Source organism: Lates calcarifer, linkage group LG20 (genome assembly GCF_001640805.2).
Source record: "Lates calcarifer isolate ASB-BC8 linkage group LG20, TLL_Latcal_v3, whole genome shotgun sequence".
Lineage (NCBI taxonomy): Eukaryota > Metazoa > Chordata > Actinopteri > Centropomidae > Lates > Lates calcarifer.
Window position 1 is genome coordinate 6,327,977 of NC_066852.1, and position 27,864 is coordinate 6,355,840.

At 40.2% G+C, this 27,864-nt stretch overlaps 1 protein-coding gene across 4 annotated transcripts; it reads right to left on the reverse strand.

Moving 5' to 3' along the window:
• Nucleotides 1-1,962: 1,962 nt before the first annotated feature.
• Nucleotides 1,963-27,242, reverse strand: usp25 (ubiquitin specific peptidase 25). Of its 4 annotated transcripts, none has more exons than XM_051078441.1 (26): nt 27,015-27,242; nt 21,880-21,957; nt 21,613-21,757; nt 21,131-21,254; nt 20,616-20,778; nt 19,177-19,263; nt 17,651-17,788; nt 16,654-16,727; nt 16,379-16,452; nt 15,494-15,645; nt 14,004-14,131; nt 13,790-13,885; nt 13,459-13,623; nt 13,056-13,294; nt 12,833-12,903; nt 12,518-12,746; nt 11,634-11,894; nt 10,708-10,847; nt 9,244-9,417; nt 8,277-8,372; nt 7,013-7,191; nt 6,232-6,310; nt 5,985-6,064; nt 5,523-5,646; nt 3,491-3,683; nt 1,963-2,835 (listed from the first exon to the last, which is right to left on the reverse strand). In XM_051078441.1, exons 1-26 carry the CDS (start codon nt 27,054-27,056, stop codon nt 2,663-2,665), a joined length of 3,504 nt encoding a protein of 1,167 aa, XP_050934398.1. In that variant the 5' UTR covers nt 27,057-27,242; the 3' UTR covers nt 1,963-2,662. The 4 variants fall into 4 exon arrangements, with proteins under 4 accessions (XP_050934398.1, XP_018547560.1, XP_018547561.1 ...); XM_018692044.2 differs by having other exon boundaries at nt 16,654-16,730; XM_018692045.2 differs by lacking the exon at nt 9,244-9,417 and having other exon boundaries at nt 16,654-16,730.
• Nucleotides 27,243-27,864: the final 622 nt, after the last annotated feature.

Sequence of the window (27,864 nt, forward strand, 5' to 3'; positions counted from 1 at the left end):
TTTAACTTAACTCACATGGTTGAATTTACAGTTCAATGCCTGAAGAGGAACAATTATCCAATTATTTCAAAGCAAAAATAAAAATAAAAGTCCTGAAAATGAAAACAGATTTGTGTATCAAAACTTAATCATCTCATGTCCCTCAGATTTATTTTGTGGCTCTTTGAAGGGGCCCGACCCCCCAAGTAACTATCAAATGCATATAAAGAATTAAGAACTATCTTCACCTTGATGTACAGTATCTATGCCACTGAGATGTTAATGCATTAGTATGAACAGTCTCATAACATATAGCAGTCACAGGGACTGGGAGTATTGCTCTATTGGTACTTGAGTAAAGGATCTGAATATTTCCACCACTGTAAAGATGGAACATGTTTACATAAAGAGGCTTTAGCTCACATGCAAGATCAAATCAAGCATGTCAGTACATGCCAGGGTTGACAGTCTAAGTGTTCCAAGAACTGTTTCCACTACCAGGTTTTTCATGCTGAGCAGTTTGTGTGCAGTGATATTGGTTCACCACTCAAAGACCATCCAACTGATGGCATGACGGGCCTGTGGCTGAAAATGTGGCTCATTGATTAAAAAAGGCCAAAGGAGGCAGACGCAATTGTAGCAGACAAGCTGTCAACTGACAGCCCAGCACTGGACGTGAAGGAATGCACAAGCAATTGTAAATTGCCAATAGAAGTTCACCCCAGGTCAATGACAGGCAAAGTGTAAATGCTACAAACCATCAGACAGAATGTTTGTGAGGCAGCTTGTCAGCCTAAGCTAAAGTTATTTGAGTGTGTGTATAAGTTTGGGTTATTACTTCAGGATCCACGAACAGCCACCCCTCTAAACTCAGATTTACACCTACTTCACTCAATAGACTCACCATACATGTGTCGCACGGTTAAAGTCCTCATTTTCTAGAAGCAAAGATGTCTTATTTAACCAGCCAGTCACTCCAGGTCTTTAAAAAGTGTGAATATAAATGTCTAAATAATAATTTCCATGTACTTTAACATCTCACTGCCAACTGTCTCCATTTCAGTGCAGGAATCAGATGTAATTTTCTTATTTCCGAAGAAGGTTTAACAATGTCTGTAATTGTCTTATAGTGACGTGTTTCAATGGCAGTCTAGGGTATTTTGTAATCTGGAAGGCATTAACTCTTAAAAATTATTCAGAAATTTTCCAGTTTCTTCTGTGCTTTCGATAACTTTGGCAGTTTCATCATAATGATGAGTAAAACCTCAGCTCATACAAAATCAACCAGGGTCATGACAAAATAACGAACAGGTACAGAGTAGGTGACGTGAACCTAACATAGAGTGTGATATACTGAACGAGATATCGGATTATATCAAATGAAGATAGAATCACATTCTTCTGAGAAATAGCTCAGAGAAAACTTCAAAACACAGCACTGCAGTTTATTATATATTCAATATTAAAGTTTGAACGATTTCTTTCATCTTGTGGCCTGCACAGCGCTGGTAGTAATGTTTTGAAAAGGCCTCTGAAAGTGTTTCCTGTCTTCATCACATGGGTTGTTTGTAGTGATTCATGTTCCCGGAAATTAGTATTATTCCAGGAAATTAGCCCAAAATATTTAATTAAAAAAGCCATTTCCATGCAGCGAGAATTGAGTCTGTTTTGTATTTTCATTATCTTGGCCACATGCTGTATTATTTGGAGTTTGTATTGTTAATAAAAGTCTGATTCTAATAAATGCATAATACCAGCTGAACTACCACAGCAGGATAACAGTGGTTTGAGACCAACAGCACATAATGTCAGGGTGACTTTAAGCTGGACATTCATTCTCTGCTTACACTGCTAATTGCCTATTGTTTTATCTGTTAATGTCTCAAATGAAAGACATTTTACTCAGTACAATGGAGTGCAATGTTAATAATAACGTCAGTAAAAGTTATTATTGTGAAGTAAAAATCAACATCAGACAAAGTATTTGTTTATTTGGCCTAAAAGGGCCATAAATAAAATTTTATTCTCTCGATTTATTAACAAGCCACAGGAAGTCCATGGCCGTCTAACACAGCACTTAAAACATCTCATTCTGGCGCAGTCCACAATGACATGAGAACCATTTGAGATACTCTGAGCCGCTGATAAATCTGAAGGCTCTCTTCCTTACTTCCTTAGAAAAATAAAACAAAACATGGTAATACTGTACCAAACTGGAGGCAGAGCAGCAGGGTGATCCTTTTCACGCAGAGAAGGGTGCTTTAGAAAGGGCTATGAGCGTGGTTGGAGAAGCTTGAATCAAACAGCAACAACAACAATAATAAACTATGAAAAACCCTCAAACTATTTGTTTTTTGTGAAGCTGAAGCAGAATGTGCTTGGCTTTCAACCACTGCAGGATTGCCACTGTTTTTTCCATCAACTTTTCCTCTCACATTTCTTTATTACCTCCCAACAGTCCATCCTCCCCTCCTCCTTCCTCCATTGTGTTTTGCTTAAAATAAAAGTGAAATAATATTTATAATGATAAAACCTATAGCAGCAAAAGAGTAACAGAGGAGTAACAGCTAGAAGCAAGTGACCCCTGGATTTATAAGGAAGGCATGGGTTAAGAGAGGTCCATGGATTTCTGCCCGGGGTCGGGCCTGTGAAAAGGGAGCGGTGTCTGGCCGTCCCTCTGAGCTCATCTCCCCTCGGTGGGCACCCTGCCGAGGGCGGCCATGATGCGGCTGAATCGTTCGCACAGCTCCAGAGTGGAGTAGGAGGGCAGCTTGGGAGGGTCGTGGAAGCTTTTGATCTCCGTTGAGCAGTCCAGTAACTTAGGGAGGAAGTCAGTGAGCTTTTCCTGGAGGTTGGCTGCCAGCAGGAGGGGGACAGACAAATACATAGTAAATGATTAATTGTATGGATCGTGCAACACAATGTAGTGAAAATTTGATAATTAAACACAGAAAGCACAGGGTAAATATTTTAGTAGTAGTTTGAAAGCATGTTCCACTACAGAAACAGATTGTAAAACTCTAGTGAAATAGGGTCTGAGTGATAATACTCTTTTCCTGAACAGAGGCCAGAAACACTGCCAAAAATTTGACAGACGACTGTCTTCACTGTCAATCAATCTGCAGATTTTTTTCTTGATTAATCTTGTTTCATAACCCAAAATTTCAGTAAATGGTGAAAAATGCCCATCTCTATTTTACAGGACCCAAGCTGATGTATTCAAAATGTCTCTTGAAGAAGCACTGAGGAGGCAATCATTGCTGTTAATCTCTGCAATCATGTGATTTTTAAAACTTAGATGAAACAACAGCTGACATTCTAAATTTCAGGTTTCCAAGGACAAGTGGAAAAGCTGCACAACCTGGACGCCTCTCAAATGTGTGAGCTGAGCAATGGCCTCATTAACATGATCTTTGGCAGGGGTACTGAGGAATGTGCTAGTAACCTAAGACTTCAACTCTCCAGAAATATCTAACAGGCCAAGTCTGTTCCTGCTCCCTCTGGGACTCACATTCCATCTCTTGGCCCAGGTAAGAGCACCAGCGGTTCCTCATGTCCTCCACTGCCAGCAGGTCCCTCTCAGTGTCGTGGATCAGTAAAAGAGGGATGCAGGGCACCACAAGCTCATTCATGATGCCAAGGCCCGTGGTCACCTCTGGTTCTTCTCCTGATTCAAACATGGCAGCTGCTTGCTCGTTTAATTTCTATGGAAAGAAACAAAGACAGTTTAATAGTAATATTAATGGAAGTCCTAAGATAATTATCTTACTTTGATTTAAGGGATAATCATGGTCTAAGTTTCACAAATATAGCTCCCATAAATCAAGGGCTTTGGGGAACAGGAAGTACAATGTTGCCATGGAACCCATCAGTTAACTGTGGGCTTCAACTTGAGCCTTGCTTTTTAGCCTATATTTGTTTACGTTTTGGCAAAGTGGCATCATTAAAAGTATGCAGAAGTGGCTATTAGCAGTTCTGAGAAGAAGTGCAAATTTTGACAAAAACCGCCGCAATAAGGCTCTAAGGGTTTTAAAGTAGCTTAATTGGCTCCACGAGCTGAGTGTCACAGCTGCCGCTGCATAAACTGCTGACCGCAAGTGGGCCAAGTCAGCCGGCCAAACAACAGCACCTAACTTCCTGCTGCCTTCAGAGCACCAGCATGCACCTGTCCCTTTGACCTCATGCAGTATATCTTTGCCTCACATTTCCCTGATACCCCCCTGGGGAGGCATCCCTCACAGTTTGAAAACCTCGGCTCAAGACTCAAGCCAAGGTCAGGTTGTCCTCTCAGCTTTTAGACATTGGGAACTGAAGATACATAATTATTTTTATTAAGTAGCTTTGTCTAAAAACACACTTTGCTGACTTCTGTTTATTTGTGTTATGTAATGTGTTATTACTCCAAACAATATTCTTTGTTTTAATTTTTTATTATGCCATTTATTTCCCTCTTCTTGTTTTGTTCTTTTCAGTCAAGTTCTCCATTTGTTCTAATAGATATATACTTGACAGCTTAAGTACTAACAGTAATCCTACAGGCATCATTAATATGATAGAGTATCCTACAGTCACTGGAACTTAAGTGGGTCCTGACGTTCTTGCATGCATGTGGATACAAGCCTTTCTTCCTGTTCTTGGCCAGAACCACCTTGCTGTCACTGACAAACTCCCTGACCTCCTCTCTCTAAGGAAATGACCCGTTTTTTGCTAGCCAGTTTGGAATTGGGAACTGCAAGGCTGGATTTGCAAAACATCCAAGTACATTAACTGTGTCAATGTTAGCAGTGTTTTCAATTAAAACAAGAGCTGAAGGTAAACAGCTGAGCGGACGGAGCCAGAGGTTCTGGCCAGAGATCTAAGATGACCGATCAGGCTGTGCAGAGCTGAGGTTTGAGGTTAGCTGAGGACACGCTTGTGTCTCATGGTAATGTGTTTACACTCGCGGGCCCTCCTGCTTCCTATTCCCACTCCAGTGATTACATTATGAGCACAATGCTGGTGTAAGGTTACTGAGTGCAGCGGCGAGAGGGCTGCTGAAGATCAGTTCGAGGCTGATCAGACCAAAATACCCTCAGCCCTAACCAATAATACCAGAGCACAGCCTGGAGCTTGGTGGGAGTGAAATGAAAAGGGGCTCACATCACAACGCTGAAAGGATTTTCATCTGTCAGTATCAGATGAAAAATCTTCAGTGGAATCTTTTGTGGGCTGCAAGCAAGCCAAAGCAATATCTCAGCAAAAGCAATTTGATTATAGTACCACAGCTCAGTATTGAAGGGGAAATGTCTGGCCATGTTAGTTTTGCTGAGTCACTTTAGCAGAGGAAGTTTGATACAGAGGAAAGGGAGTGACAAAGACAAGACGGGGATCACAGGGAAGAACTGCTGGACACAAAGGTTTCCGTTCCAAAACAGACCCTCTTTGTAATCACTTTGTATAATGGAATAAATATGACATATAGGAATAAACATATCCACTTGTTTCAATACAGATTTGACAAGTTATTTGAAATAAATCACTGTGTAGTGCATCAATGAACTCACCAGCAAACACTCTCGACGGTAATGGCCGAGAAGCTCTTCATCGTGCCCTCTATACAGCCCCTTTGACAAAAGCTCTTTGTTGTACTGATAAGAATAGATCAGATACATCAGAGCCTCCACGTAACTGAAAAGGAAGAGATGGTGATGAACCAGTGTTAAAATAGCCTGCAATGAATATCAAAGTTACACTAAGAGCTTATAGTGTAAACCATTTAAGAGGAGAAATAAACTTGATGAACCCACTGCACAACTACAAAGCTTGGAGTTGCACAGGCAGTTACCTGCTGCCCTCTACAGGAGACAAGTCAGCATTTATTGGCAGCTATAGAAAGGCATTAAACTGAAAATAAATGTGTGCAACAATGAACTCATACAAGTTAAAGCTATAAGATGATGGTTGGACACCAAATTACTTTTTTTTTCCTGTGCTAGATATTAGAAAGTGAAAAGGTGTCACCATACTTTGTCTTCTGAAAGAGCTCCAGGCCAGTCGTCATAAAGATGGTTGTCTCTCGGAAATTCCTGTAGTCCTGATGCCAGATCTGATTAAAACAAACAAAAGAACAAGTTCCCTGAAATTTGACACAAATACTAGCATTTTAAAGTATGAACTATGTCGCAACAAAAGCTTTTAAGACCATGTATATTACTACCTTAAAGGCAGTCTACTATTTTAGATATATAAAGCCCAGAAAAGACCAAACCTGACCTCATATTCATCCATGTTGACCTCCTCAGGCTTAATTAGGTCCAGTTTGGCACGTGCCACATTCATAATGCTCTTACATCTGTGGGGGAGGTGGGGAGACAGGAAGAAGAACCAGCATTAGCGATGAGATGGTGAGTCATTGTGAGGTACTCGAGGAGATGAAACGGTCCACCCTGCCCCTAGGCCTTAACATGGCCTAATGAATCACTCTTTAGTGCTGAGAGGAGAAGTGAAACACTCCTCCGGAGGCTCCTATTGAGGCCACATGCACACATAAATCTAATTATCTTGCTCAAAATAGAGGAGAAGGGAGAAATCAATTTTTCACTCATGAATATGGATTGAGGCCAACAAGCGTAGTTGAAAAGTTTTAAGAGATAATAAGGAGCATTACACTTAATGACATGAGCATCACAATGTTACTGGGAAGGGTCTTGATATTTGCCAACAGTATTAAAGAGATCATTATTGGACATGTGTCTCTTAAGATTTGTGTTGGAACAAAAGACAGAGGGAATACTCATAAGAAGGACTTGCAGAAAGCATTGTCCAGATGAGACACAGTCAGTCTGTGCAGACAGTAAACTGGGGGGCAGCTGCACACATTGTAATGTTAGAGTTAAGGTCTCTGCTACCCTCTGCTGGTCATTTTGAGAAGTTGATTTTATGTAAATTACCTAAACTTGATTCTAGCAGGTGACTAAGACAACCAGAGGAAAATATAATACACAGGATGGTATGCAAGATTGTGTACATACAAGGAGTGTAACATCTAAACTACCTCTCATCAAAGGCCAGGTTCCTGTCAGCAAACTGTGTGAGCAGAGTCCTCTCCAAGATCTTCTTGGGTGCCTGGTTTTGGATGAAGTAGACAATGATGTGCTGAAGTCGGTAGTCATTCTCAGGTGGTGTGTCCTCTTGGGCAAACCTCAGAAGACGAGCATATTCCAGCTTTATGGCCTGAGCAGAGAGACAACGTATCAACAAGTCATGACTGAGGTTGGGGTGGTATGGACACTACTTATTCAGCTGTTCTTGAGTCAAGATCTTAAGAGATAACTTGCAATGAATTTCTCTTTTAGACATGATTCTTGTATTACATATTTTTTTGGAAAGATACGTCATAAAGCTACAGCACATTTGCCATTTTAGACTAGGTCTGCAAAACATCTGTACTTCAGGAGCTGAGATATGCTAAACAAAATCTTGTCCAACAGACTTTAACTCCAACGAGATAAATAAACAGCAGGACTAAAGACTGTCTCAATGATTCTGTAAATATTGGACTAAACTACTGGCAACAATACTATGTTGAAAACAAACAAGCTTTCCTCTAAGTGCTAGTCAATGAGTATTCAGTTAGATGCAAACATACCAAAACCTCTGCAGGCTAGTGTGTCTCCACAGAACTGGTACATGAATATCAAATATCATGTCAAATATTTTATATGGATAAACACATTCACTTGCTCTCTTGTATCCATTTCTCTCTCTGCATTGGAAAACCGTTACATATGCAATTTAACAAGATTGTTTCTCTCTCAATACATTACAGCACATGGCTGCTAATAGGTGTTTATTTGCATCTATCTATCTGCCCTATTTTTTTGCCCTATTCAAGATAACCTCTTGTTTTAAAAGGGCAACAAGAACTAGAACAATTTATCTCCAGAAGGTTCAAAACAAAATGATTTTGGCAACCTCGATGATATTAACTGGATGTGTCTGATTTCAATAATCTAACATGCCTCCCAGGAAGTTAGAAATCAGTCTAGAGCTGAGCATCTGTGCAGCAGAAGAATAAACACGGATAACTTTCAAGTCACTTCTTGCGACTCAAGATTTGAAAACAATCACCTCTGAACGCAGCCCCACATGATTAGTCAGGTGTGAGTAACTGTGGTAGCTGCTACTGTGCTTTAAGTATTCTGTATCTTTCTACTGCACTGAGAAAGTACACAAGACACAAACAAAAAATGGAATGACATAAAGGGAAGTGGAGGTGGAGGTGGAATGAGGAACAGGAAAGGAGAGATAGTGTGTACCTTAAAAAAGGCTGCCTCAGGCCCATTCTTTTCATATACGCTGCTGGATTTGCCAATGGCCATTATTATACCCTGCATGTTGGGGGTCATCATCGCCTGCCCAGGAAGCAGGAACCATGTTAAACAAAGCAATAGGTCCTTGAGACGCACCAAGCAAGGTCAACTTCTAGGTTATGTGCTCTGAGGCACTACAATGAAGCATACCACAGTGAGGGCATGCCAGACATCACTCAGCAATCCATGCATTGGTTAGAGTGACACAACTGTGAGAGACAAAGCCAGTCGTTTCAATGGCATGAAGCACAATCCTCACAAGGACAATGTGAGAAAACCAAGGCAGCCATATGACAGCTGTGTGTGACAGATAGCTGGAAGTGCAGGGAAGTGAGGTAACAGGCTGGAACACTCACTAACAATAGCAACTGTCCACTCAACATACTGATCTACAACTACTGCTCATATAAAGCCAATCCAAATAAAAAAGAAACTAAGATTCCCTGACAACTGCATGAAATCTATGATGACTGTAATAAAGATCTGCCACAGGTACATTTAATTTTGTTAAGGGTCAAGTTTGGTATCTAATGGAGAACATACAAGAGCTTATTCATATCACATCTAGACACTACGGTCTTGGCTTTTTCAGTTAACAGTGACTCATGTCAAGAAAAAGACTTCTGCAAAAGGTCAACTTGCCTTTGTGCCAAGATGCAGACTGGCTCAAGAAGAGACTTTTCACACAGGGGTAATACAGAAAGGCCAACAAAGAGGTCAGCCTTGTTGAATGGCATTTTCAGCCTCAAGCCAATCCAGAAATCAGTCCGCTTAAAGTGTCAGATTTTCTCAAGTGTGAAAAATCTTATGTAGAGCCATGTAAATAGGCAATGATGCACTCACTCCATGTATCAAATAGGCACAGACTTCTCAGCACAAAAAGAGAGAGAAGATTTATTTGGATGAGAGCTACCTCATCATCATACCCCCCCTCTTCTGACTCAATGACAAAGGTCCCCACATTAGGAATGGCCACCTCTACCGTGCGCTGGCCAGGGGACTCATCCTCCATGACCAGGTCAGGAGGAGGGGTGGAGGGGGTGCTCAACTGGACCTCAGGCTGAGGGGAAGTGGGAGAGGGAAGCGACTGGAGAGAGAATGGGACAGAGGAAACAGGAAGGATAGAGAACTGATAGGAAGGCAAAGGAAGATTAAATATTAAGGGGAAAAACTGAAATATTAGCAAAACAGTACTTATCAAATAAATATCTGAACACTACAAGATTTGATGCGGTTTTCCTAAAAGACTGACTCACTCTACTGCCACTGCCTTTTCAAAACTGAGCTCAACAGATCAAAGAACTTAATCCTTGTTCAGTCTCAGTGGAAACAATTCCAGTAATAGTGGTGGAAACTTGAATAAGCATGAAATAGGGATTAAAGGACAGGTTCACATTTATTCAAGCTTATCTTAAAACAATACTCAAATGCCTATGTGTGTAATAAAACATTTTTTGTCACTGTAATTGTTTCTCCTCTCTACACCAGCCATGAAAAACTCCTTTTCTAATGCAATTTAGTTGAGTTAGTCAAGAGGTATCATCCAAAGTTCTATTATTTGTAGGAAGAAGTTCTTGCTTTGTGTTACTGCTCCTCACAACAGCTCAGCAAAGAAACTCAGTACAGTTTTGAAAAACAACAGACTTAGCCTTTAAACCTATGTATTCAACACTAACATGTTACCACCTTTTAATTTGATATGGTGAACTTTAGTTATAGAGTACACAGTTACAGAGTACAACTATGATTCATAATCATATCATTTTGGCATGATGTTTCATTCAGCTGGTGAATGAAAGTCCAATATTCTCTACCTTGTAGCTCTAGTTTGGTCTCCTTGAACTCTACCGAATCTCCACTATATTAACCAGTTAGTTAGACTGTCTGCTATCTAGTCACAGGCAGGTAGAGAAGAGTAGGCCTTAAGACCTTTTTTTCACTGAAAAACAGCAGTGAGAGTGAACCAAAACAGTGAAGTTGCTGGTCAGAAAACCAAGACAATGTGCTGAAAGAACCCATTAAGCTTCATAGAGCTGAGGGGAACTGCAGACTTGAGTTAGCATTCTGTGATCACAATGATCATGTTACTAGAAGCAACAACATTCACATACAGATATTACATATTCAGAGCAGAAAATGACACCTCATTCAACAAATAAAATTGGATCCTGAGCCATCAATTACTCCTACTGATGCTCTCTAATTTGATTTACTCAAGAGGAAAAAATGAAAGTAGATGAATTAAAAAAAGTCAAAATAAAAATATATGCAGATACACTGTAGTATACATGTTTAAAAAAAGGACTGATGGACATGATGGGTGACAATGACTTGGTGTGAAAGTGGTGTACTGCGTGTCTTTGTGTATTTTACATACAGCATTTAATAATGCTTCTGGGCTTCTCTCCTCCTGTTCAGCAGCAGCCCTAGAGATGGCTCTCTCTGTGTCCTCCTGCAAGTGCTTGGAGTCATTCGTGGGTGATGGCTGTTCCATGTACTCTGGGTCCTGCTGGGGTACTGCAGGAGGGCAATGACACCATCAGAGAAATGCAGAAATTAATAGTTCTTAACATTTCAACTATTTTCTTTTCACACAAGCATTTCAATTGATTTTCTGTTTGTCATTCACATGAATGCCAAACAAAAGTGTGCAAAGTGGTCCTTTTATGCTGGGAATATGTGCAATTATTCTGCCTCGCCTTATTGGGCACCTAGGGAGCTGTGTTATACGTCATGCCTCTGGCCTCTGTAATGCCGGCATGCTATACAAAAATCACACACCAGTACAGTATACAGTATAAACAAGCAAATGTGATGTATTCTTAATGCTGATTTTGTGTGATCTCTGAGTAAAACAAGTTAGTGTTAGTGTGATTGCAGAAATAATCCATAGCATTTACCAATATTCAGGACTGCATGTAGACAGCGTCTCATCTTGGAAAACCGCCTTAATTAAAACGTAGTTTAGATAATAGTGTGTCCATATTTAAGTATAAAGAGAATTTCATTACAAGTCAATGATCAATTCTTAAGCCAATCATCATACTGTGTGTCCACCATAATTCAACAGAAATACACTTGAGTGCTGTGTGAGTGAAAATCTTTACTGTGATATACTGTATATATTGTATACAGTAACATGTCAAAGGCAGAGTTAAGGCTGCATGTCAATATTTCAAGGTCATTTCCTCATCTTTTTATAACTCTCAAGGGAACAGCAGACTTTTTTGTATTTATCTAGCAACCAAGTATTGATTCTCAATTAAGTATTCTACTCTGTATTCTGAGGGTCAAGACCCTGACCTGCGTTGTCTGGAGGGCTGGATTCAATGCTCATGGGCTGAGGGGAAGAGGAGGAAGTGGAGGTGCTGGATGCTGCTGAGGCAGCAGTGGCTGCTGTTGCCAGTGCCAGCTTCTCCTGTTGGGCCTTGCGGGCCTGCATGGTGTCCCATTCCTCAATCTCCTTGTCAAACAGCTCATTGTCCTCCTTCACATACTGCTTCAGGTCTGGAGGCAGTTTGTCCATGCCACTGAGTATCTGTCCTGTTTCCTTATCAAACTCCTCTGCAAAAACAACAGAGAGGGACAATGAACGCATCTGCTCTGCAGCAAAATATGAAAGCTTATTAAACATGTCTTAAAACACTAGAATCAAAAACACCTTCTCTGTAATAGTTGTTTTCATTGTAAACATCAGGTCTACGCTGGCCAAACAACTACAACTGTTCTACAAGAAAATGGTCTGAGAGGAATTAGCATCACTTATTTGATTTAATTGATTGTAGTGCTAAATTCACAAGAAGCTTAGAGGTAAAGCAATGTAGTTACGTCTAGTTCTGAAGGTATGAAAATATGTGATCACCAGTAAGGGGGTGATACAGAGGTAGAAGCAGTAGAAAAACCAGTTAATTCAAGTTAGAGACTAAAAGGTTAACAGAGAGATACATACATTTGCAGAGTTTTAGTGGAGTCACTATCTGTCTTGGAATTGCATATTGTTATTTTCAAGCTGAACCATCAGTCAGCATGTGACTTGGGTTACGCATAAAACACCACCATGTAATGGAAAGACAAGATCTAACATTCTGAGCCTTTATACATAAACGACAACAAGAGCAAACTAGCAATGCTCACACCTAAAGATACATATAAACACTACTACCAACCTATCTTACGTTCATGTGTACCTTCTATGAGAAAGGGCTTCTTGTCGTTGATGTACATGAGACAGTAGGCACTGGCGTTACGGTAGCCTCCAAATGAGTCCCTGACCAGCTCCTCCCATGATGACTTTGTGACAGAGATATCATTGTACTTCATCCAGCTACGCTGATGTGGGTCGTAGATATAAGCCCAGTAGTGGCCTGCATTGGCTTGGCCTTCATGGACCAGCACTGCATGAAGCCGGTATGGCACCTGGAAAAACATAAAGGAGATTTAAAAGCACTTGATATGACATTTGGTATTGCAATTAAGATCAGTTACAGAAAAGTGCTGCTTACCTGCATCATAGATTTGTCAGAGTACATTAGCTCAATGGTTCTGTGGATTCTGGTTATACTGCCCTGCAGATCTGGTGAGAAGAACATCATATACAATCTATTATTAAGTGCTGATCTGTTTACTTTTGCAATATTATATAAAGGATGGACAAGTAAATCATACTGAAGAAACCACAACAGAGACACACATAAAGCACAGCATTTGGGAGGCAGGCACACCCACCACGAGTGTCATTTTCCACTTCACTTCTCCAACGATGCAAGCAGCCCTCGAGCACCCTCAGCTCTTCTTCAGTGATGTGCCGTGGGGCAGGGTGCATGGGGAGGTCAGGAGGAAGCCGGGACTGGGTAAAGGGTTTATGAATGGGTACTCTCTGTTGCTGGGCTGCAGTGGGAGCTGTGGTGGGACCTGAGGCAGGGCCTGAGCTCTCTAAAGGAGCCAAGGAGTCCTGCTCGGCTGTGCTGCAAGGTGAGACACACAGTATAGAAAATTAAAACAAAATACATTCAGAAAGATGGACCTAGTCCAGTGTTCTGGAAACACCCAGTTTGAAAGTTAAAATATTTTTAAAATAATGACAATCTAAATCCTAATCATGACTGGGGATCAAAATTATGAAACTTGCTTTGGTGGGGGTAGCTGTTGTCCTGTTGTGCCACCAGGGGGTGCTGATGAGTCAATGTCCTCCACTGGGGAAGTGCAAACTGGCTTACTGGAGGCAAACTCCATGGCATACTGGAGGACATCTGCCAGAGGAAACCTCTTGGGGCCTGAGCCATAACTCAGATACCTGAGAGGGGACAGAGAGAAAACGCAAGTTTCACAGAGATGGAGGGAAGCAGAGAGAGTGAGAAATAATGAGAGATAAAGAGAGAGCAGAGTCAGAGTGTGAAATTACTCTCCATGGCTGTTGTTGACTGTGGCTAAATAATCAGGTATTGGTGGACAAGTGGTACCTCTCCAGTCGCTGTTGGAGCAGTGTCAGATGCTCTTTCAGCCTCCTGATCTCCTCCCTCTTGATCCTGGTTATTTCCCTGTTCCTGTCCATGTACCTAACAACACAGAGATCATAGCAGAGGATTAAGTCTTAAAATAACATGGGATTAATTGGCATTTACAGCAGAGACAAACAGATTCTACAATAAAAAGTAGTGTTAATATTTCTATCACCTGTCCATGTAGAGCATAGAGGGGAACTCGAGCTTGTTGTGGATCTTCTCAGGTCGTCCTAGTGCTTGGTTGAATTCAAATCTTGACAGTTCAAAGGTCAAAACAGGAGGGAGTTCTGTGAACCAATGCTGGAAAAAGATGGATGTTGATCCTCAAATTAATTCTGTTATCATGTTACAATATAATGTCTGGTGAAGATGGTAGAGTTTCTTAAACATGTAACTGTCACAAATTGTCATATAACAAAAGTCTGTAAGAAGATTTCTTTTGGCTGCTGATTTATAGTACAGTCAGACCAAAATCCACCTGGTGAAATTTATTTGGGTGGTGTGGCCCAAAACAGGGGGGGGGGATTGCATTGGTAGGACTGTAAACACAATCTGCAGAAGATAGCATGGTTAGCAGGCTAACAATAGCAGTCCACAAAGTTTATTAAATGTGTTTTATGAAACATTTTACTGTCAATAATCTCTGTCACTGTCTTTAAACTGCAACCAAACAACATCTCTCCGCCTCTTATGCTTGTATTGTTTTGCCATGCAGATATAAAACAAGAAAACAAACAACCAATATTTCCTGAATGAGATCAGTCCCTCCCCCTCTCAAACTGACTGGACATAGCCTTGCAATTTTGCAGGTCAAAGTTCAATCAGACTGAACTCTGTGCAGTGCAAGTGAACGAGAAGGGTCAGTGTGCAACTGGAAGCGAATATGTCTCACCCTGACATAGACATGAATGGGAAGTAAATTTTGGTCTGACTGCACTATTAGATTTGAATTGCTTGTCTGATTGGTATGGAGAAATAACAATTCTCAGACCCTGTGTGCCTGTATTATGTGAATGGAGCTTCACTCTAATGTTGTCTCCCTCCCTTGTGCTCATGGCTGGTGCTTTTCCAGAGGGCTGGGTGCCATACCCATCTGTGTACTTGCCTGATAATTAGCTACTCCCAGCTGCTGTGGGACAGCGTAGGCAAGGCTACAGCTAACCAGAGGTCAAATCCAGAATAGCAGAGGTGTCACATAAGGGCAAGGAGGTCAACCATTTGGAGATGATCCACCACATGATCCCATAATATTCAACCTGATTGTCTTTTCAGTGTCAATGGTGGATGTTTAACAATAGTTCAGAGTTAGTAATTGTGGCTTTCTGGCTTGATGCTGGGCAACAATAAAATTCATTTTACCTGCCACAATGCTATTAGCATTTAATAGCTTACAATGTATTTTAATTTTGCACTGATGCAATTACATAAATTTAATCAACAGAAGAAATAAAGCATATGTACTTGAGGTGGACAAATACTTAAAAGGTTAAGAAATGAGAAAAATATCAATGGGAATTCACGTGTCTAAAGATTAATGTCATTAATTTTTGCAGGCAAAGACTCAAAACTCTCCATCATGGCCTCTAGAAATGTTACACATGCTGTGATGCTAATGTGTAACTCTTCAATGGAAACATACTGTCACCCTGCTTTAGCACTGACCTCTTGTCCAGACCTGGCAGAGTTCTCTGCTGAGTGCAGGGACTCGATCTCACCCTCGATCATCGCAGCCTCAAGACACTCATGGAGATCCTTGAAGCCATTCACCTGCAGGGGGTACTGTCCAAACATCTCTGTGTTTTCAAATTTTTTACCTGTTGAATGACACATGTAAAACAGATATGAGCAGACATGCTGTGATGTTTGTAACGACTGACCTAACTGAAAGAACAAAGGGGTAGTTATGTGTCCTTTACTGCAATCAACTATTTAAAGCTGTATCGTCACCATGTGAAAAACAGAGAGAGTCACATACATTATATTGCATACATGGGTCAGAGGTGTGCCAGGAGTGACAGAAAAGTTGGAAAGGTGAAGAGCTCAAAAAAAGGCAATAACAGGAGCCACTTCACACTGGTTTGCATCCAAGGTGATTTTCACTTGTTCAGCAGTCACTCAATCACAACTACTTAAATGACTGCACAGAGCTCCCTGCACCAACTACTGATGAGAACCTCCCACCCCAAACACACAAGGAAAAAAAACATAGTTGAGTTGCTAGCAGACATGCAGATGAGGCTTTAAGGTCATTTTATGAGCAGCAGAGTCCACTGGCTCAGCTTTGGGTGGCTCTGGGCCAGTATTGTCATGCATAATAAGCACAATGTCAATCAGCCGTCAAGGTCTTCCACGATCAATGCAACTGCTCTCCTCTTTTACATGGACCACATCTCATTAAGACAAGGTCACCTTTCATTACTAGGGGCAAGGACTTGCTTGCTTTCTGGCTGCTGTAATCAGACCATCCTAACACTTAATCTCCCTGTCATTCTCTGGCTACCCCTCACTTTTTCTCTTTACTGGTTTTAATTTAACATCTCTTCTCACCTTCCAGGACACCCACAGCAAGGAAACGACCATAGAAAAGCTCCACCATGGGGTTCTTTGGCTTTTCACCCTCCCTGAAAACAAAATAAAAAAACATGGTGTTCAAATAAAGACCACATTTGTTTACAGAAAGCATCTCTGATTCAGTCAAATGCAAAAATGTACATTTGATTCTCTGCTTGAGAATTTGCTGCCCAGTAACACCAACAAAATTTATCTTTGTCCTTCTGTATCTCCATTCTAGATGGATATGGAGAGCTGTGAGCAGTGGTTACCTGTCTTCTTCAGCCTTCATCTGGAAGGCGTCCTCCAGCCAGTCCAGCAGCTTGTGGGTGAATTCGCTCACATCCTGCTGTTGAGCAAAGCACAGACATACATACAACATGACCAATTGCAGAACAGCCCCTGGGACATGAAGGTCACAGAGTCAAACTGCAGGACTTAACTGCACCTACAAAGAAGCAAAGAAAGTCCAATCAGTCGAATCAATGCCATGTCTGTCAACTCCTGACATTCACTGTATTTGGATATGAGATGACTGATCTTAGTGGAGGAGTTCACAGACTGCTGAACTTCAAAGGGAACCTGAATGCCCTGAGGCCACTCTCACATAGACATCAATGCCACCCGGTAATTCAGGTCAATGCCCATCCGACCTGACTAATACCCAGAGGAATGACATGACTGATGAGTATAGAGGGCAGAAGGGTGGCCTCAGTTAACCTCTGCAGATACACTGGCTTAGTGCAAATGATTATGTAAGGAAAAAAGCAGAAAAGCGCACACACGTGTCACATCATAGGATATATGCACTAAAATCAAATTCCTGGTCAATATGATTTGTTTGCAAAGTTCAGAGAGGATGATGTGGGTTTGATGATTGATAGTTCAAGATAAGAGAGGTTAAGTGTCCTGGATTCAGTGGAGCTGAGTCAGTAGAAACTGAGCAGTCAAGCCTGAGGCTGAAAGGTCTATGCAAGAGCAAATATTTCTGGTATATGAAAATAGCAAAACAACATCAACATGCACTGATGCTACTACAATAATCACTCACATTCCATTCAAGTCTGATAGTAATAGTTGAAACACTCATGTTAGAATGAAAAATATGTTTTAAAAAACTGGACTACTGTACACTTACAGGTAATCTTTATAGTTAATCAGTTTATAAGTCTGACAATAAGAAATTGCTGAAATAATTTCACTGGTAAATAAAACAACATATGGCATGGAACAACAAATGAAAACAGAGTATGGCACAAATAGACTTACCTGCTGTGACTCACTGGACTTAAAGGCGTCTTTGAGGATTTCCACAGCTCGTGACGGATCCACATATTTCCTCTTGGACCCGACCATGAGGGAAAAGAGGTTCCGTAGCTCCTGCATGAAGGGCAAGTTCCTGTGCTCCTGGTCAGAAGAGCACAATCAACATTTTAGTCAAATCAGTGTTCCTCATCTCAAAAGGAGACAGCAGGTATCCACCAATGTTTCACTGAAAACCATATCAATACCTGGTATTTTCCCATCCTGTGTTTTAGTAAAGGTCCTAAATTTAAAATTGTTTAAGTTCTTCAGATGCACTGGCACACATTTAGAAATGTGTGGGAAAAAAGTCTTCTTTTATGTTTTAAATGTTTAGAATTCTCAAATTTTTATTGAGGTTTGTGTTCTTTCTTCAAATATTCCCTTTTTGTAGCATTAAAAAAAAATATATTCTCATAATATACTGCTCCTGAGAGGCATGGTGTGAGAGCTATCGCACCAGTTATGATATACCTCCCCACAATGCATCTCTCTTTAATTTTGGACCAAATATGATATCACCTAAATGCAATAACAGTAACACCACTTAACTAGCTACCAGTTCAGCAATTTGCTTTAAAACCACATGACCATGAACAAAGCTTTCACACCCATTCAATGGTTATGAATGATTTATGTGTAAACATCCCACTGGCTGCTGTGTTAAGTGGAGAGTATATGGGATTGTTTTTTTTCCCATACTTTCCCTATTTAAATGTATTGCATAAATGTTGTTTGAGGACCAAGGTTGAAGGCCATAGACTAAACAGTGTCACCATTAACAAAAATGTTTTTGTAAATACAAATCTTTCTATAGTTTTCAAATCAAGTTGCACAAATGACAATGAGATACAGCGCTAACATGACGTATTGCTAGGGTAAAAGGTCAGTGATTAGGACTGAGGGAACTCAGATGAAGAGATGACTGCCCCAAACCACACTTCCACAACAAAGGCTTAGACCAGATTAGTGACAGGCTGCTAACCCGATGGTGAGCACCCTGTATGAACAAATAAAAACATACAGAGAACTATCCTGCTAGTGTAGTGTTAACTGTGACTAGACACATTTGAGCATCTCAAATTTGAAAAACTCCAGGCTTAATCAAAGCATGCTCTGTCTGGGTGTTTATTTCTATGCCGGTGGAGTAATACAGAGGCTTCATTAAACATGTCACACCAGTCTGCACTTCCTGTAGCTTATAAACAGTGACTTAAGTGAACTATCAGGAACAAAACACTAAGCTCCTGTGACCTTAGGGCCAGATCACACAGCTGCTGAATGGTGACTCGCAGCTCTAAGAGGGTCAAGCCCTCAGAGCTAAAGCAATGCTAGCTGTGATAGACTATAAAAGGGCAGCTATGGTACAAAATGTGAGGTTGCCCACATAGGCAACTAAAATAAAAAACTTTAAAGGAAATCACACTCTGACTTTGTTATTACTCATTAATTTTCCTCTACTAAGAACCTGCGCGGACAGGTGGGGGGCTCACTTTCTGGTTGCGAGGCAAGTCATGGACTCTGGCTGGTGGAGAGTAGTTGAGCACCAGCCTCTGGAACTCCAGCAGGTTGAACAGAGACTTGAGGTTGAAGAGAGATAGACATGTTAGTAACACCCAAGATAGCCTTGGCAGACATACATTGTTTTATGTCAGAGAACAACCATGATTAATCGCTGTAAAATTCTGTGTCTTTAGACTAGCCTTGCTCACCAACAGGCAGAACATGCAGGACCTTTCAGTATGACATTCCACTCTTTACAACAACGAAGTTGCAATAACTTGCCATCAACTTTTTAAAATTATTCACACCACCTGGTGCAGATTACTTGCAAACTATGTGTGCAAGATATCTCAGTCACTCCATGTCTGCTTTCTAACTTTTCCTGATTAAAACAAATGTTTTTATCAAATGCTCATGTTCTCTGTAATTACATTATGACTTCCCTTCTGGCAATCACAACCCACTCAAGCCAATCTGTCACATGCTTCTGCCAGCTCTAGTTCATATAACAGAAATTAAACCTAGATTAAAAAAAAGATATGAAGTTACCCTGACCCTCTTCCTTACTAGTTAAAATAACATGCAGGCAGCGCTTGTGGCATTATGTGGTAAAAGTACGGAAAAAAACCTAAGGTGATGTTTTTTACATAACAAGCAAAATCACATTTAATTGCAAACTCTGTGAGGTGTGATATTGTTACACGAAACGAAAACTACACTAAATGTGCTACTTTTAATGCCAGACCATAATAACAAGAGTCACTTCGCTCACTGCTTTCACTTGGGGTCATGATGTTTAATCATAAAAAATAAAAATGTCAAGATTTGGATATCTTATTAGGAAAAGAGAAAGTTGTTTACGCCTGTTATTTTAAGTGCAGAGATTCCAGCAGGGCCTTCTTCTCAAGGTTGGGGATTACATTACACACAGGAGCCAGGCACCATGTGATGGTGTATCCAGTGTTCATCTGGCATATTTCAGCTCAGTTCACATTCTACCACATACTCCACCAGTGGACAAGAAACTAAGTCTTGGTGACAGCATTTACCTTCAAGCATATGAACATTTAGATGACTGTCTTGTCCATTGCTATTTAGGATGCCTGCAGCAGATTAAATAACTGGTTTCTGCATTATAACAATTACATGAAACCAACTAGGAGCACACTAAGGAATAAAAAGGTCCCTCACGCCTTCCCAAGTTTCCTATTGCTGAGGAAAGTAGGTGTAAAAGAGAAGTAGAAGAAATGGCAAAGAGCCAAATTGACAAACAAAAACCAGGAAAAAAGTCTACAAAAAAGCTCTTGAGAAAAGGGTTTCATTTAAATTTCAAGCAATGCCTTTCATTTGGTCTTGGACCGCACAGTGAGTACATGTGTGTGTGTGTGTGTGTGTGTGTGTGTGTGTGTGTGTGTGTATGCGTGCCCACCTGTATGACAGCACTGAACCAGCAGGTATTGCCAACATTTTTCAGCCCCACAGGGCAGTTATCTATCCTCTTCCTGTCATGCGGATTGGGTGAATCACTCCATACCTCTGTGTGGGTTCGCTTCAGACTTGCCTTGTTCTCTGCTATGCTGGCCTCCAAAACTCTGCCAAAAAAAATAATGATTAAAAAGAGAGAATACAAAATCAGTAAACAAATTCAGTGAAAAGCTACTACCTAACATTGTCAAACCTATTTCAACATCTGCTTTACTTTTCTGCTTGACAGAAATTACTTGACCTTATCGTTACAATAAGAGTCCCATGCAGATCAACAATTCACCATTGCACAACACAAGTGTATGCAAGAGATATTTTTGTCACACCTTGAGCAAAGATGGAGACAATGTGGGTGGTAAGTGTGGATATTCATCCAAGGCTAGTTGCTGGCTTTCTTACTGTTTAGTCAGAAATTGAGTCCAGAATTTGTTTTTTACTCAGAAATGCTGTTGAGCCCACCTGCTGATGGCCTGCTCCTCATCAGTGATGCCCGTCTCCCTAAATGCCCGGCTGGACTCCTCCAGGCTGAGGGCGATAGCCCTCTGCAGGTCATCTTTATCATCCCCAGTCAGGTCAATAACATCTGCATTAAGAAAGTACACACACAAAGATGCACAAATGAATGCACACAAAGACAGAGAAATAAAAAGTTGATCATTCCAAATCCTTTTTCACATTTTTCCACATTTTCTTTTAGGACTTACTGTTACTTATATATGATGTTTTGTGCTTCTATACTTACACAATACACTAGAATGACATATGTAATGTATGGTTGTAATATTGTTTTTTGTGTATTCAAATTTAAAATACAGACATTTTGTACATAGTGAGACCTGTAATGAAACTGTAAACTCAGCTTTTATGTGTGTTTTTTTCTTTTAATCATCCCTGTGAGGTCTCTAGAACTTCTGTGCCAAAAGTTTAAATGAGCTGCTCACTTGTGTCTGCTTGGCTGCCCACGCTGATATATCTGTCGCTGGCCACCTGGGATGTCTGGTAGTAGGTTGTCTCATCTTGCTGAGGAACCTTAGCATTCTTCTCCGTCAGAAAGGCTACAGCCTCGGCCAGGTCTCCATTGCTCACCTGCAGCAACAATGTGTTTGTTCAGGCTAATGTTAGTTGGGTGTGAGCACAGAAAAATTAACATGAACACTTGTTATCAACTGTGATAGTAAAGTTTGTAATGCATGTGTTTTATGATGTACCTGCAGAGCCTGCTGAAGCAGCTGAATGTCTGTGGTGCCCGTGATCTCCCTCAACTGGTTTAGTAGCGTCTGCTGATGCTATTGAGAGCAAAAGAATACAGAAGAATACAAGTGGTTTAGAGCAGAGTATGATGAATGAGAAGGAGGAAGTGGTTTAGAACAAGTTCAAGTTCTTAAAAAAGGAATAAGGCACAATTGTAATAGTGAAAAAAGGCAACATTTCAACTAAATCAATAATAAAGGTACTCAAAAGGCTTTTACACACCTATAGTGACAGCTAGATGAATTATGAAAGGCGTAGTAAGGTCACTATCTCTATCAAAGGCTACAGGGGAAGGTTTGATATTTTCTTTTTTATTGTCTTTACTATACATTATTTTCTCTAGGAGTTTTTGTCATTATTTTGAACATAAAATTGGTGAAAATTTGCAGAGAAACATGCTGCATCAAAGGTTATTATCATGGTTATTCTTGGTGCAGTTAACCAATCTGTCTGGAAGTATGGAAACAGTGCCAGGGCAAGTAGAGCTGCAACGATTAATCAACTGATTGAAAATTTATAATAACTGATTAATCGTTCAAGTCAAATTTCAAACAAAAATTCCAAACACTCACTGGGTAAAGCTTCCCTAACGTGTGGATATCTAATTATTGATTAATCAACAATGAAAATAATCATTAGTTGCTCCCCTAGTGGGAATGCACAAATAGTTTTGCACCAATTTATTTATTCTTGACTGATTCAAATTCTCAATAGTTCTTAACAAAGCATTGATTAACCATTCATATCCACAGTCATGGCAAAGTCATGCTGATGTAGAACCAATATTTGACTGCATCTGGCTCAACACCATCCAAAGGTAAAAGCTTTACTGTCCAAACATAGTCTGGTCAGTATCAAGAATCAATAAGAACTGCATTAAAAGTAACCATATATCACAAAATAATCTTAATGTTAAGTCACAGTATTGGAAATTAAATACATACATATACATACATATCTAACTTGAGAAACTGATACAGTATCTGATCAGAAGCTCCTTGTCAAATCCTGTCCCTATCAATGCATTCTCTGAGGCGTGATGACCTAGCGCTGTCAAACCCAGCTGGACTGCATGGCCTTAACCACACACACTTAAACTGCAATGCACAACTTGTATAAATGCCCTTTAAATAATGGGGGAGTGCACTTAGTGTCAGCGTCCAAGGCAGGAGTCTTAAGTCTTGAGTGAGAGGAACACACACTGTGCAGTAGCTTTCACAGGTGCAGTAGGCAACAGACAAGAGTATCACATCACATGGGTCTTAACCGGTTCAGGACTTATTTAATGTAGATTCTTTTCATACACCATAGACTGATTGCACAACACATATCCAAAGCTGTATAACGTCTATGTCACTGACAATTTTAAACACTTTCAATGGAGTTGCTACAGCTACTACACAAAAGGCGATGAAAAACAGTCATGCCTAGGAGCATGTCATGTCATAAAGCAGCAGCATCGACCACAAAACAAATAACACAGGCTTTCATCCAATGTGAGTTTTGTGCTCTGCTCTTATGCAGTGTATGCACATCCATTGAATGAATGAACAAATCTGGACTGCACCTTTATTAAACATCAGACATCACAACTCATCAGAAGTACTCAACTGTCAAAGAAAATAAACTCAGATCAGGGAAAAAAACTCACTAATTGGCCCAAGTGTGAACCAGGTCTGATACTACACTGCCACATACATAAAATGTTGTTTACAGTGATGTAAAATGAATCCCTTTCATTACCTCCAACCACATTCTGCAGGGGTCGGGCACGTTACTTGCCGTCAGAGTTGCAAAATAACAGTGTAGTGATTTGGAAATTACACCCTTTATTCAACCACTAAATGGCAGCTGGCTGACTGAGAGGAGAAAGTGAGCAGACACAGCTGGTGCACATAAGTCATGATACCAATACAATTTTGATTCAAAAACAGTCATCAGAACAAACACTATACTTTTGGAGGTGCACAACCCAGTGCATGGTTACAGTATACAACCTGACTAAAACTAAACAGAATTTAACTCAATGTAGAAAAATATCCAATTTGGGATTCTTTTATGAAAAAGTGTTGATCACAGAGGAGGTTTGTGTCAGCCTCTTGTCTGATAAGCTTAGTGTCAGGGTTAAATACACTCAGATTATACAGAGCCATCAGTCATTCACCCAGAATGTTGTGCCCTGCAAGTGTTTTCAGATTATTATATGCCTTGGAGAATAAATCATGTCTAATTTTGATGTGATTAGAATTTAATGTACAGTCCCACAATATCAGACATATTGATTAATACATTAAAAATTACTTAGTCACACATCGGGCAAATTATAAATTATTTTCCAAGAATTATTTGAAGATGCTAGCTCAGAAAGACTACTGCTAAACTTCTTATTATTATCATTGTTATCATCACAGTATTATTACCATCGCCAAAACCTAAGTATTGGAGAAGCTTGCATTTACATCAGAGTACTGACAGCTCAGTCACATCAGCACACCATAACTTCTGCTGTAGTGTCCTGATGTCAGGCACTCTATTCTTCCAGCCCCGGGGAAGCTATTGTGTACCTGACTCCAATCCTACCATCAGATACATGTCTGTGAGCCTCTGAAAGGAAAAGTGCTTTCTTTAACCCCAGGGGCAAATGTTTTCACCAAGTCAGTGGAGAGAAAGAAAAGAAAGATAACGCCTTTCTTAAAGTAACAGCAGACAATGCAGCCAAACCTAATTTGTCTGCAGTTTACACAACTCAGCAGTGATCTTAATACATATGTATGAAGTTAGGTCACAGCAAAACAGACAGTTGAAAAATATTGCTCTATATATATATATAATACCCGACAGAACAAGCACTATACTACCAACATGTCACTGTGCTGAATGACAGTATTACCATAGAAGCCTATCAATCAGGGCTGATTTAAAAGAAACACAGTGTTGAAAATTAAACAAGGGGAGAAACTATCATAAAATGTTACTGTATGCATATACGGTACATTTACACTTTTATTTCAGTTCCTCAAACACTTGAACAATATTTATTACAGCACATTACCTCTGAAGAAAGTAAGCTTTTTCCCAACGGCTCCAATTACAGTAGGTATAGTTATGCCAGTTGCTCCTGTTTGCAGTGTGGAGATCTTAAAGAACTCTGTTACTAAGGCAATCAAAACACTCTAACTCATGTGCTTGCCATTTTTCAACCACTGGACAGAGGTAAATATAAAGATGACAGTGGTTTTTGGTCAGTGTCAGAGACTGATGGATGCAGGTTTGTTGGCACAGAGGATGGCAGGGTCAGTGAAGTGTGAGGGCAGTTACACCTGTGACAGATCTGGGCCAAGTCAACCACAAGAGCAGTCACACACACACAGACATACTTCTCATCTCCATGTGACTGTCTGTTTGTCACACTGGTCATCAGCCATTAAGTGGCAGCTTGAGAATAACACCAGAGAATTCTCTTCATAGCGCAGGGTACAACTCTGAGGCTGTACAGCAGGATATAGACATGGGCATTCCCAGAGAATCTACTCTCAGCTTCTCACGGTTGTTTTGTATGTACATGCAAAGGGGTTGCAAACAAAAACTAATTACACAGGGAGAATTAGAAGTCCTTCAATATGACCTCACCTCACTATCTACAGGTCATTACATGAAAACTTGCACCACACCCTGCCTTCATGAAGCACTCTAATGATGGTGCACAACTGCAGAGACTACAATTAAATCCAACAACACATTCACGCAATGTCAAAACAAACCAAACCTGAACAACTTGCATGCTCTTACAAAAATATTACTATGAACTAAAGTTGCTCAAAATGTTGTAGACCATTTTTAGATCATCTTTACTGTCACTGTTGTTAATCAGGGTTTCATTTTGGCTCCTGAAAAGGTCAGATTGCATAATATGGTTTGTGTTACAGAGCTACTTTTAAGTTTGAGTCATCAATGGAAGGCTAAGAATTTATTTTGCCCGTGCTCCAGACTGCTAACTGCCATCAACCCATGATATATTCACCACACACTGATAGCCTATGTTTTCGTGTGACTGGACTATGTCAGATTTGGCTTTGATGGCTTTGGTGAATTGTATGCAGTATAGTAAAACATAACTGTGATTACATAACTCTTACGCAAACGAAAATGATTTCTTTTCATTAGGACTAGCAGAGAAAACATCTTACCTACGTTTTAGAAACATCAGTCAAGTGGTTACATAACTGACCAGAGCTGTGCAATGCTGGGCATGATGGTCACAGAGTAAATCCCATAACTAGAAGCCTAAGCAGCGAAATCGACCCGAAATGCACTTTGGTAAACACAGAGCTATGATCAAATGTAACCTAACAATCTGCCCTCTCTGTTATGAACCATCACACAGTTGGCTAGCTAACGGGCTACTCAATCCCCGCCAAGCGTCAAGGCTCGGCTATTTGTCTACCTTCGCCGCTGTCCATACTTTGTAAACAAAGATATCAGATATGCAATGAGTAACCTAGGAAACATATGAACACACAAACATGGATATCCACGCCTTCAAACCAAACATTACAATGTTGGTAGTAACATACATCGTGAAATATCTTCAGGAAAGCGCCCCAGAAAAATAAAAGATTTACTTATTACTAACGTTAATTCTGTCACTGTCACTTGGCCTTGTTTATTTCATTTGACGACACAGTTAGCTCAGTATGCTAAAGCTGCAAAGCGTGATAAAGTTATTGTCCATACAGGTGCATATGAATCGCTAGCTAACGTTAACGTTGCACAATTCAAACAAACATCGCTAACGCATAACTTAACTTTACGTGGTACCGTTAGCTAACGTTCGCCAACAGCTAGCATAATACTGGATAACGCTTTGCGCTATGGTAACATTAGGCCTAATACATTTACTAGCAATTTACAAACGGTTCCTAAACGTTGCCGACGTGTGTCCCATAACCCTGATAAATACACATTACAAGGATAACCTAACTAACAAGGGGTCTCGATAGCCGACTCTGCAAGTACTTTGAGTCCCAAAACGATGTACCTATACAGTTAGGCTAAAGTTAGCTAGCCACCAAGTTAGCTTCTGTAGGCTTACCTTCTGAGAATGCTGCTGGAGGACATTCTGCTCCACGGTCATGGCCGGTTCAGAGATAAATTTAGTATAATTCAAACCAGAGTGGCAAAACGCCTGTGAAATTTCTCACTAAAGCGAATTAAAACACGATGCTATGATGTCAACTCCTTAATCAGCAACATTACGGGCGCCATGGCAGAGTGACTACCGCAGGTCGTCAGCAGGCATGAAAACATTGCTCTTCCCTGCCTGGATCTGGGATCGATTACTCACGCCTGTCTGAGCTGCATTTACGTCACGAAACGCAAAGAAGAACAATATAATAACAAAGTTATGGCCTGCTATTTATTTGTGCTTTTAGTATTGGTCACATTTTGTGTGATGTTGTGAAAATCTAAGCACTACCTTATTTACCGTATTTAGGGTATATTTTCAAAATTTCACATATCCAGAATGTGAATTTGAAATGAGCCCTTCTCAACATTTTAAAATATTAAAGCCAAAAGTAGGCTTATATACAAACAATTTAATTTAGGATCACACGAGAGCAAAGGCGTTTGTTCTTTTTTTCCCATTTTTTAAAATATATTTCACTCAGTTTGATATCCCACGGTTTTTCTGCTCGGAAATATATATGTTGATATGATGCACAATATATGTTATTATATATGTATGTATATACATGTTGCTGTATCCAAATTCTTGCTTCAAAGAAAGTTAATTAAAAAAAAAACACATTGTAGTTACGACTGCCATAAGCTAAACAAACTGTAAATTGCTTTTGAAATTGTTCTAAAATGTTAGAAAGATATAGAAAATGAGATGAATACTGTTTTACTTTCTACAGACAGACAGGTTATGAAAGGTGTGT

Excerpts from the sequence above, each read along its gene's own strand:
- usp25 (XM_018692044.2), bottom strand. The coding sequence starts at position 27,056 with ATGACCGTGGAGCAGAATGTCCTCCAGCAGCATTCTCAGAAG. Across the intron at positions 8,373-9,243 it reads AGGGGGGGTATGATGATGAG|GCGATGATGACCCCCAACAT; the intron begins GTAGCTCTCATC and ends CTTCCTGGGCAG. Across the intron at positions 6,311-7,012 it reads AACCTGGCCTTTGATGAGAG|ATGTAAGAGCATTATGAATG; the intron begins GTAGTTTAGATG and ends CCTCCCCCACAG.